Source organism: Ranitomeya imitator, chromosome 5 (assembly GCF_032444005.1).
Source record: "Ranitomeya imitator isolate aRanImi1 chromosome 5, aRanImi1.pri, whole genome shotgun sequence".
Classification (NCBI taxonomy): Eukaryota; Metazoa; Chordata; class Amphibia; order Anura; family Dendrobatidae; genus Ranitomeya; species Ranitomeya imitator.
Genome location: NC_091286.1, coordinates 174,628,757 through 174,641,502, shown reverse-complemented (window position 1 = coordinate 174,641,502; position 12,746 = coordinate 174,628,757). Strand labels below are relative to the sequence as shown.

Here is a 12,746-nt window from a genome sequence, read left to right as displayed (position 1 = left end):
AAATAGGGTCTTATCAAACGTTACACATACAGTTAGGTCCATATATATTTGGACAGAGACAACATTTTTCTAATTTTGGTTATAGACATTACCACAATGAATTTTAAACAAAACAATTCAGATGCAGTTGAGGTTCAGACTTTCAGCTTTCATTTGAGGGTATCCACATTAAAATTGGATGAAGGGTTTAGAAGTTTCAGCTCTTTAACATGTACCACCCTGTTTTTAAAGGGACCAAAAGTAATTGGACAATTGACTCCGAGGCTATTTCATGGACAGGTGTGGGCAATCCCTTCATTATGTAATTCTCAATTAAGCAGATAAAAGGCCTGGAGTTGATTTGAGGTGTCGTGCTTGCATTTGGAAGGTTTTGCTGTGAAGTAAACATGCGGTCAAAGGAGCTCTCCTTGCAGGTGAAACAAGCCATCCTTAAGCTGCAAAAACAGAAAAAAACCCTCCGAGAGATTGCTACAATATTAGCAGTGGCAAAATCTACAGTTTGGTACATCCTGAGAAAGAAAGAAAGCACTGGTGAACTCATCAATGCAAAAAGACCTGGGCGTCCACGGAAGATAACAGTGGTGGATGATCGCAGAATAATCTCCATGGTGAAGAGAAACCCCTTCACAAAAGCCAACCAAGTGAACAACACTCTCCAGGAGGTAGGCGTATCAATATCCAAATCTACCATAAAGAGAAGACTGCATGAAAGTAAATACAGAGGGTTCACTGCACGGTGCAAGCCACTCATAAGCATCAAGAATAAAAAGGCTAGACTGGACTTTGCTAAAAAAAACATCTAAAAAAGCCAGCACAGTTCTGGAAGAACATTCTTTGGACAGATGAAACCAAGATCAACCTCTACCAGAATGATGGAAAGAGAAAAGTATGGCAAAGGCGTGGTACAGCTCATGATCCAAAGCATACCACATCATCTGTAAAACACGGCGGAGGCAGTGTGATGGCTTGGGCATGCATGGCTGCCAGTGGCACTGGGTCACTAGTGTTTATTGATGATGTGACACAGGACAGAAGCAGCCGAATGAATTCTGAGGTATTTAAGACATACTGTGTGCTCAGATCCAGCCAAATGCAGCTAAACGGATTGGTCGTCGTTTCATACTACAGATGGACAGTGACCCAAAACATAAAGCCAAAGCAACCCAGGAGTTTATTAAAGCAAAGAAGTGGAATATTCTTGAATGGCCATGTCAGTCACCTGATCTCAACCCAATTGATCATGCATTTCACTTGTTAAAGACTAAACTTCAGACAGAAAGGCCAACAAACAAACAGCAACTGGAAACCACTGCAGTGAAGGCCTGGCAGAGCATCAAAAAGGAGGAAGCACAGAGTCTGGTGATGTCCATGAGTTCAAGACTTCAGGCAGTTATTGCCAACAAAGGGTTGTCAACCAAGTATTAAAAATGAACATTTTATTTAAAATTATTGAATCTGTCCAATTACTTTTGGCCCCTTTAAAAACAGGGTGGTACATGTTAAGGAGCTGAAACTCCTAAACCCTTCATCCAATTTTAATGTGGATACCCTCAAATGAAAGCTGAAAGTCTGATCTTCAACTGCATCTGAATTGTTTTGTTTAAAATTCATTGTCGTAATATCTATAACCAAAATTAGAAAAATGTTGTCTCTGTCCAAATATATATGGACCTAACTGTATGTGTATGTATTTATATTTTTTATATCTTTTTATATCTATTTATATATTTTTTATTAACACATTTGTAGAACTAAAAATTACCTTAATTATTTTAATACTAAGTTTTAATGGCTGTAAGGTTCTGCTTATATTTATATATTATGTGTTTCTTCTTTGTCCAATTATTAAGTTTCTGTGTCTTTCTGGAAGCCGAACCCCATTTTTTTGTGCTCTAGCTGGCACTCGAACCTGTCAGCTTTGTTCCATATTACTGGGGGAGCATTTGTCCTCTGGACTCTCCATGAATTAATCAGATGTGCCCATTTTCTCTCACTTCTAGTGATGTGATCCTCATTTGGTGTATGCTCCAGCATTTTAACTCCCCGTTTCTTAATTATTTATTTTTGTGGTATGACATACTCCCAAATAATTTGACAAACACATTTCCACTTTTAACATAAAAAATTATTTTAATATTTATTAATAAAAAAGTATTTTTACTATAGTTCAACACTGGCAACCTGTGCTCTCCAAGAGTCTATCCTCCAGCTCAGTAGCTCAAAGTAAATGCCTTCACCTCGGAATGTTTTATTTTTTCCGATGTGAGTTCGGTTCCACTCTGTGAGACCGTGCTTCTCTCTCTTTTTTTTTTTTTCTCTTCTCTCTCTCTTTTCAATTTTTGTTATCCTATAAACAAAAATAAGGCTAAATGTTTAAAATATCAATTTGTATTTCTCTGATGATTGTTAATCTTGTTATGTGAATTTCCTGATGAGCCTGAACTCTGACACTGGATGTTATCTGATCCATTGGGCGTCGCTTCCAAATGCTGACATATACTTAAACCCTGTATACCTATGACTCTTGTACAATATTTGTGGTATGTCCTTATGAAGGGCACCCTTATGAACCCTGAAACGCGTAGAATAAACCACGTTGAAAACCTCTACAATTTTTGAAATTCTTCTTGCGGCAGCGCGGGGATGATCCTTTTTTCTCCTATCTAAGTGTGTGCTTCAATCTGGTCCTGCACTGACCTGTGGATCTGCAGCAGCCGCCATTAATATATGTCCTTCCTTCAATCTCACCAGGTGAGTAGTTTTCTTGGTGGGCAACTTTGTGTAACGTTTGATAAGACCCTATTTGCGCTTTTGTGTCTCCCTCTTTTCAGGGACCGGCAAAGGCAGAATCAACCCACTAGCACGGGAACAACAAAGCTTGGCCCGCGCACAAGTCCCACAGGACTGCACAAAAGAACGCACATCCCGCGACAAAGAAGGCCACCAAAAGGACCTACCAACCAAATCTCTGGTACCAAAAATCCCAGGATGGCCAGCCAACACAGAACAATGAACCTCAGAAATCACTTTACTAGTCCATCTATCAGGAACAAACAGTTTTCCCACTGGACAGCGGTCAGGTTTATCAGCCTGAAATTCCTGAAGAACCCGTCGTAAATCAGACAGAAAGAATCATCCCTTCCTTCAGAATGCCGACCGGCTCAAGGACCCCAGGAGAATCGGGCAAAAAACTCCTAGAGAGGGCATCAGCCTTAACATTCTTAGAACCCGGAAGGTACGAGACCACAAAATCAAAACGGGAGAAAAACAGGGACCAACGAGCCTGTCTAGGGTTCAGTCGTTTGGCAGACTCGAGGTAAATCAGATTTTTATGATCGGTGAGGACCACAATACGGTGCTTGACCCCCTCAAGCCAATGTCGCCACTCCTCAAATGCCCACTTCATAGCCAACAACTCCCGATTGCCGACATCATAATTGCGTTTCGCAGGCGAAAACTTCCGAGAAAAGAAGGCACACGGTTTCATTAAGGAACCATCAGAATTCCTCTGAGACAAAACGGCCCCTGCCCCAATCTCAGACACGTCAACCTCAACCTGAAATGGAAGAGAAACATCCGGCTGACGCAACACAGGGGCAGAAGTAAATCGGCGTTTAAGCTCCTGAAAGTCAGAAACAGCCGCGGTGGACCAATTCGTCACATCAGCGCCTTTCTTCGTTAAATCGGTCAGAGGTTTAACCACACTGGAAAAGTTGGCAATGAAACGACGATAAAAATTAGCAAAGCCCAAGAATTTCTGAAGGCTCTTCACAGATGTGGGCTGAATCCAATCATGAATGGCCTGAACCTTAACCGGATCCATTTCTATAGATGAGGGAGAAAAAATGAAGCCTAAAAAAGAAACCTTCTGTACTCCAAAGAGGCACTTAGACCCCTTCACAAATAAAGCATCACGGAGGATCTGAAATACTATCCTAACCTGTTTCACATGAGACTCCCAATCATCGGAAAAAATCAAAATATCATCCAAATACACAATCATGAATTTATCAAGATAACTCCGAAAGATATCATGCATGAAGGACTGGAACACAAATAGGGCATTAGAGAGTCCGAATGGCATCACAAGGTATTCAAAATGGCCTTCGGGCGTATTAAATGCAGTTTTCCATTCGTCACCCTGCTTAATACGAACAAGATTATATGCCCCTCGAAGGTCAATCTTAGTAAACCAACTAGCCCCCTTAATCCTAGCAAACAAATCAGTAAGCAAAGGCAAAGGGTATTGAAATTTGACCGTGATCTTATTCAAGAGGCGATAATCAATACAGGGTCTCAAGGAGCCATCCTTCTTGGCAACAAAAAAAAAACCTGCTCCCAATGGTGAAGAAGATGGCCGAATATGCCCCTTCTCCAAAGACTCCTTAATATAGCTCCGCATGGCGGCATGTTCTGGCACAGACAGGTTGAAAAGTCGGCCCTTAGGGAACTTACAATCTGGAATCAAGTCAATAGCACAATCACAGTCCCTATGCGGTGGAAGGGAACTGGATTTGGGCTCATCGAATACATCCTGGAAATCTTACAAAAACTCAGGAATTTCAGAAGAGGGGGAAGAGGAAATTGACATCAGAGGAACGTGACGATGAACCCCCTGACAACCCCAACTAGTCACAGACATAGATTTCCAATCTAACACCGGATTATGTACCTGTAACCATGGAAAACCCAGCACAATAGCATCATGCAAATTATGCAACACCAGAAAACGACAATCTTCCTGATGGGCTGGCGCCATGCGCATGGTCAGCTGTGTCCAAAACTGAGGTTTATTTTTAGCCAACGGTGTAGCATCAATGCCCCTTAAAGGAATAGGGTTCTGCAAAGGCTGCAAAGGGAAACCACAACGTCTGGCAAATTCTAAGTCCATTAAGTTCAGAGCGGCGCCTGAATCCACAAATGCCATGACAGAAAATGACGATAATGAGCAGATCAAGGTCACAGATAACAGAAATTTAGGTTGTACAGTACTGATGGTAACAGAACTAGCGATTCTCTTTGTACGCTTAGGGCAATCAGAAATAACATGAGCAGAATCGCCACAGTAAAAACACAACTTATTCTGACGCCTGAATCTTTGTCGTTCAGCACTAGACAAAATCCTATCACACTGCATAGGCTCAGGGCTCCGCTTGGAGGACAACGCCACAGTGTGCACAACTCTGCGCTCGCGCAAGCGCCGATCAATCTGAATGGCCAGAGACATAGACTCACTCAGACCAGCAGGCGTGGGGAACCCCACCATAACATCTTTAACGGATTCAGAAAGACCCTTTCTGAAAATTGCCGCCAAGGCATCCTCATTCCATTTAGTCAATACAGACCATTTTCTAAATTTCTGGCAATACGATTCTGCCACTTCTAGACCCTGACACAGGGCCAACAAGGTCTTCTCTGCAAGATCCACTGAATTAGGTTCATCATACAATAACCCTAGCGCCTGAAAAAAGGTGTCTACAAGCAAAGCAGGATTCCCAGATTCCAGGGAAAATGCCCAATCCTGAGGATCACCACGCAGCAGGGAAATAACAATTTTAACCTGCTGAATGGGGTCACCAGAAGAACGGGGTTTCAGAGCAAAAAACAGTTTACAGTTATTTTTAAAGCTCAAAAATTTGGACCTGTCCCCAAAAAACAAATCAGGAGTTGGAATTCTAGGCTCTAATGCAGGAGTCTGAACGATATAATCGGAAATACCCTGTACTCTAGCAGCAAGTTGGTCCACACGAGAAACCAATTCCTGAACCTCCATGCCAGCGCCTAACTCCTGAGCCACCCAGAGGGAAAGAGGGAAGAAAAGACAAAACAGACTACAGAAAAAAAAAATGGCTCAGCACTTTTCTTCCCTTCTTCTGAGATGCGTTTAACTCATTGTTGGCCAGTTGTACTGTTATGATCTGGTGGCCTAGGAGCAGCATGTGACGTACTCTGGAGAAGGTGGTACCTGTACCGACCACAGACCCTGAACTTATCACTGCAACTAGAAGTAGCCGTGGGATGTACCTAACGCTCCCTAGACACCTCGACACGGCCTAAGGACTAACTTCCCCTAAAGATAGAAACGGGAAAACTATCTTGCCTCACAGAAAATCCCCAAAGGATAGACAGCCCCCCACAAATATTGACTGTGAGAGGAGATGGAAATTACATACGCAGACTGAAATCAGGATTTAGCAAAGGAGGCTTTTCTAGCTAAAAAGAAAGAATAGGACAGAGTACTATGCGGTCAGTATTAAAACACTAGAAAATATCCACCACAGAAAATACAAATCTCCACATCTGACTAAAGACATGGAGGGTATATCTGCATCTTCAGAGATACAGCTTGGCTGCAAAAAATCCTTACACAGACAAAGCTGGACAAGACAAAACATGAAAATGCACAGAACTATAAGGCCCACAGCATGTGGACAGCAAAAACAAAGCCAGAACTTATCTTTGATGAAAAGAACAGCAAACAGGAGAAACCAGTCAGGGATGTGAATCCTCCAAAAACAATGGACAACTGGCACTGACTAAAGGATCAAGCAAATTCAGTCCAAATTGCAATAAGTGGACACACCTGACAAATGCTGCGATCCAAAGACAGCAGCACTACCACTCATAACCACCGGAGGGAGCCCAAGAGCAGAATTCACAACAGTGAACGCCGTCTAATACAAGAGGAGATGACATACAAATATATAAATAATAAATAATAATCTTTATATAGCGCTAACATATTCCGCAGCGCTTTACACACATTATTATCGCTGTCCCCGATGGGGCTCACAATCTAAATTCCCTATCAGTATGTCTTTGGAATGTGGGAGGAAACCGGAGTGCCCGGAGGAAACCCACGCAAACACGCAGAGAACATACAAACTCTTTGCAGATGTTGTCCTTCGTGGGGTTTGAACCCAGGACTCCAGCGCTGCAAGGCTGCTGTGCTAACCACTGAGCCACCGTGCTGGCTCAGATTATTATTATTTATGACACAGGTATATACTATATACAGGAGGAGATGACACACAGGTATGTACTATATACAGGAGGAGATGACATACAGGTATATACTATATACAGGAGGAGATGACACACTGGTATATACTATATACAGGGGAGATGACATACAGGTACATACTATATACAGGGGAGATGACACACAGGTATATACTATATACAGGGGAGATGACACAGGTATATACTATATACAGGAGGAGATGACACACAGGTATATACTATATACAGGAGGAGATGACATACAGGTATATAGTATATACAGAAGAGATGGCATACTGACATACAGGTATATACGATATATAAGGGAGATGACAAACATGTATATACTGAGGGGAAAATGAGAGGTGTGAGGTGAAAATGAGGGGTGTGAGGTGAAAATGAAAAGGTGTGAGGGAAAGTAGTGGAGTGATCGGAAAAAGACAGATGTGAGGTCGAAATGACAAGTGTTATGGGGGAATGAGAGGAGTGAGGGGGAAAATAAGAGGAGTGATGGGAAAATAAGAGAAGTGAGGTGCTATAACTATAGATAAGGAGTGTGAATGTTTTATTGTCCTCTGATTGGGGACTGGTTCTATGTTATGATGCCCCACACGGTCTGAGGAGCAAATTCCTTAATTGATGCAAAAAGACATAAATCCATACAACACATTCATTCCTGCACTGAGTGTGTCAAAGGTTATCATCAGCTTATATTCCCAGACTTCCACAGAATCATAGAAAGGTAGAGTTGGAAGGGACCTCCTGGGTCATCTGGTCCAACCCCCTCCTCAAAGCAGGATTCACTAAATCATCCCAGACAGATGTCTGTCCAGCCTCTGTTTGAAGACTACCATTGAAGGAGAACTCACCACCTCTCGTGGTAGCCTGTTCCACTCATTGATCACCCTAACTGTCAAAAATTATTTTCTAATATCTAATCTGTGTCTCCTCCCATTCAGTTTCATCACATTGCTTCTAGCATCAATAGTAAAAACTTGGTCACATAGGGTTAATAGCGGCATTAACCCTGTGTGAGCGGTGACTGGAGGGGAGTATGGAGCGGGCGCTGACTGCGAGGAGTATGGAGCGGGCCCGGGCATAGACTGCGGGTAGTATGGAGTGGGTGCCGGGCACTGACTGCGGGGAGTATGGAGCGGGCGCCGGGCACTGACTGCGGGGAGTAAGGAGCGGCCATTTTTCTGCCGGACTGTACCCGTCGCTGATTGGTCGTGGTTGTTTTGCCACGACCAATCAGCGACTTGGATTTCCATGACAGACAGAGGCCACGACCAATGAATATCCGTGACAGAAGTACAGAAAGAAAGACTGAAGTGACCCTTAGACAATTATATAGTAGATTACTTTTGTCAGATTCAAGATATTTCTGTGACCATTGTGGGTTTTTTTGTCATTAAACGAGGGCTACCAACAGTTTTGCCCACGTGTGTATAAGAAAAGACTGCATACAGACTTGGAGGCATATAGAGAGAGGTATAGTTGTGACCTTGTGCAACTCTGTGGCAGCCCTATTACTCCACCATACCAGATTGCATCCTAAGGATGCTCAGGAGGGCGCTTTCTGCTGTTATTTTCAGTATGTTGGTAAAAAAAAGAAGCAGTTGGGTTTTTTTTTTTTGCACAAATAAAAAGTGATGTAAATCTACTCTAGAACAGTCAGTGATGAAGCGCAGATCGCTGCCTTGGATAACAGGAGGCGTCAGAGTGGATGCTTACAGAGCCCTCTTCTCTGTGTTTAGGCTTGCTGCCCTCATCCAGGGCAGGTTCAATCAGTTCCATAATTGTGATCGCTGTCATTTTGTTTCTAGTGTCAAAGCAATGACTACAGCCCATTTTGTACAGTAAAGCTAACTGTTAACTGCAGGAAACATATAGGGGACGATTCATAATTGCTTGAGCTTTTTGTCTCTTTTTATGCCTGTTTTCTTTGTGCCATGTTCATCTTTTCATTTCTGTTTAGTTTTAAAGGTTTTTTTATGTGTTCATTTATTTTATTCATTTATTTTTAGTTGACCATTATGAGTGAGGTTTAGACTTTCAAGCTGTTTATAGGATTCATCAATTGCATTTTTTTTAAAGTCACAATATTTGTACACAAATGTACTCTGGCCCACCCTGGAGTCATTTTATGTATGTCAGAAAATCTTGGTGCCATTTTTCCTGCCATTTCCTGCCTGCAAAATGTTCAATATTTTCCTATAAAGGTGTTAAAGGTGTATGAGGTGCTTTCCCCGACTTCCTATTCACACAGTGGCTTAGGTCCTGTCTGGCCTCCAGAGTTGGTGAGAGGACATGAGGGGCTATGTCACAACTAAAATGTTAACACTTTCACTGTCGGCTGATCCAGTCTAAAGGTACCGTTACACTAAACGACTTACTAACGATCACGACCAGCGATACGACCTGGCCGTGATCGTTGGTAAGTAGTTGTGTGGTCGCTGGGGAGATGTCACACAGACAGTTCTCTCCAGCAACCAACGATCAGGGGAAAGACTTCGGCATCGTTGAAACTGTCTTCAACGATGCCGAAGTCCCCCTACAGCACCCGGGTAACCAGGGTAAACATCGGGTTACTAAGTGCAGGGCCGCACTTAGTAACCCGATATTTACCCTGGTTACCATTGTAAAAGTAAAAAAAAAAACACTACATACTCACATTCTGATGTCTGTCACGTCCCCCGCCGACGTCCACAGGGTTAAAACTGCTTTCGGCAAGAGCGCTGCTAATGCACGCGCTCCGGCCGAGAGCTTCCCTGCACTGAGCGCCGGCAGTAACAGCGTGTGCTCTGCTTTACGGCCGGCGATGACACAGTCAGGGAAGGGAAGCTCTCGGCCGGAGCGCGTGCATTAGCAGCGATCCTGCCGAAAGCAGTTTTAACCCTGTGGACGCCGGGGGACGTGACAGACATCAGAATGTGAGTATGTACTGTTTTTTTTTAACTTTTGCAATGGTAACCAGGGTAAATATCGGGTTACTAAGCACGGCCCTGCGCTTAGTAACCCGATATTTACCCTGGTTACAAGTGAACACATCGCTGGATCAGCGTCACACACGCCGATCCAGCGATGACAGCGGGTGATCAGCGACCAAAAAAAGGTCCTGATCATTCCCCAACGACCAACGATCTCCCAGCAGGTGCCTGATCGTTGGTCGCTGTCACACATAACGAGATCGTTAGCGGGATCGTTGCTACGTCACAAAAAGCGTGACGTTGCAACAATATGGTTAACGAAATCGTTATGTGTGAAGGTGCCTTAAGGCGTGTGTACTTTACTGGTCCTATTAAGGATGTATTACAAACCATATGTATGCTATGTATATATTTTATTAAACCAACAAACGGGGCAAACAATATAAATGCTCTGCCATATATGTATATAGAAACCCTCCCCCCCCCCCCCCCCCAAAAAAAAAAAAAAAACAAATAGGCACAAGAGCTGAATAAATATAATATAAGCTTTTATTGTAAACAAATTAAAAACTGAATAAAAACTATTAGGTAAGTATGTAGACACAATTGCAAAAGGTGACAGATAACAACCTAGTACCGCATAGAGGAAGCCGGATTAACATAAAAAATAATGACCACTGGAGCAGTATGACTAGTGCAGACAATCTATAGGCACTCTTCTCAGATATCACAAAATGAACTATAATATAGACCTATGACTGCAGTGTAACAAACACTTAGGTTAAGAGAATCTGCATGTCATTTGAATCAAAAAAGAAAGTATATTGCAAGTGCAAAGAGATAAAATATATGATGTTCCCCAGCTGGTCAAGACCCAAAATATCCTACAGAACATTTGTAAAGTGCATGGTGCCAAAGTGCAATAAATCATGAATAATATAACCCATTGTAATTTGTTTACAATAAAAGCTTATATTATATTTATTCAGCTCTTGTGCCTATTTGTTTTTTTTTTGTTTTTTTTTTTTGGGGGGGGGGTTGTATATATTTTATTGTATTGTAAATGTATCTATAAGTTGTGAATTAAATAAAACTAGACAAAAATAAAGCCTTTTTTTTTTGTTTGTGCAAGGTTCGTGAACAGTGTGCTCCATTTTGAAGAATTTGTTGCAAAAACAGCAATAAATTCCTGAAATGCAGAAAAATCCCCTCCCCCTCCTTCTTTTCTCTAAAAAAAAATGCAAATGATGAAAATTGAGGAAAATGTTTCATTCTGTATTCTCTGCCAGCCAGTGATAAAATCGGAGTGCCTAATGTATAATTATCTTATGATTTCATACTAGGGCCACAGATACCTGGAATGAAGATCCTAGTGGCACGACTTTAAGATTTTCGAGTGTACCTTTAGTCATTTTGGTTACAACAACGGTTTTAAATATTGCTCCTGTCACATAAGAACACTTAACTTTGGAGGTTCCTAATGGAGATGGAAGCAAAGGCAGCTACGGTACTTATTCTTGTCAATGACAGATCAATTTTACAGACTAATCACTATGCCAATGAAACAAGCATCGAGGACAAATGTTTGTGACATCTGCTGCTGATGCCCTATGACTTTCTTAATGAGCTTTTACTAGCCCATCAAGCAAAATGAGGTGCTAAGGAGCAAATTGCACCCCATTATAAGTGAATGACTTACTCCGTTGCGGCGCATTCAACACAGACTGTTCCAGCAGAACAACAGTTGCAACCTGATGGTTTAAAAATAGCAAATTGTGACACTTCCGGATTTACCACTTATACATCCAGATCTCACACCAGAATCCTTAACTCAGGTCTTCACAGATATCAGTTACTGAAATTTATTGGTGTTGTTTATTTTCTAGATCTTGGAATATTGCCATTTACGGTTACCCAATGTGCACAAAAATTGCAGAATGCATTCTAAATGATAGGATGCATATGTCTGCAGTTTGTAATGCGCTTTTATCGCGTTTTCATCGCGAAAAAACGCGAATAAATCTGAACGTGTGCACATACCCTTAAAGTGAAATCTTTGTCACTTTTACTTATTTTTTTGTGCCATGTCTATGATTTCTGAAAACTGAGAAGAATCTACTGTACTGTACATTACATCAATTCCCAAAAATGTAAATCCATAAAAAGAGCACAGAATAAATGTATACTTTACATCAGTTGTTGTCGTTATATAAACTGCTGTACTAAAATAAAATTGTAAAAATTGAATGTACAGTTTCTTATTTTGTCCAGGACTATAATATTGAAGACCTATCATTAGATTAGAATAGTTCATCTATGTCAGATGGTTAGTTGTTTTGACTCCCACAATTATCTGTTAGCAAGACCCGTGGCTGCCAGAAGTACAAAGCGTATTGAACTGGAATATGACAGCACCACGCACTGTATAACGCTCTCAAGTACTGTAACAATTTGCTTTAATGGTAACTGAGTGCATTGCTTAACAATGGCCACTACACTACAAACGGAGTTCTGGTGTTCCTGTCCTGTACACGGTATAATTTTGGCCAATATCAGACCCACTAAGAACGTACTGTATTGTAGGATTGCTGAGTGTCAGACCCCCCACCCACTAAATTTTGAGGATATGTCAATAATAGTGCAATCCTGGTCAACCCCTGTAATATTTATTTGTAAATGTGCATGTATGTAGGGGTATATTTTCTCATTAGAATTACTTGCTTTATACCATTATACTAGGCTCTCTCTCTCTCTGTCCCGTAGGCTGTGAATTGAGCAATAATCACACATGTTACTGCCCCATTCACTCAAGGA

At 41.8% G+C, this 12,746-nt stretch overlaps 1 protein-coding gene across 2 annotated transcripts in view; it reads left to right on the top strand.

The window, feature by feature from the left end:
* The window catches only part of GNPAT (glyceronephosphate O-acyltransferase), a 433,316-nt gene extending 421,137 nt beyond the window's left edge, over window positions 1–12,179 (top strand). For both annotated transcript variants that reach the window (XM_069769345.1, XM_069769344.1), the window contains one exon: window positions 11,276–12,179. In XM_069769345.1, coding sequence (XP_069625446.1) covers window positions 11,276–11,319 — 44 coding nt within the window. In that variant the 3' untranslated portion in view covers window positions 11,320–12,179. The remainder of the gene's footprint in view (window positions 1–11,275) is intronic.
* Window positions 12,180–12,746: the final 567 nt, after the last annotated feature.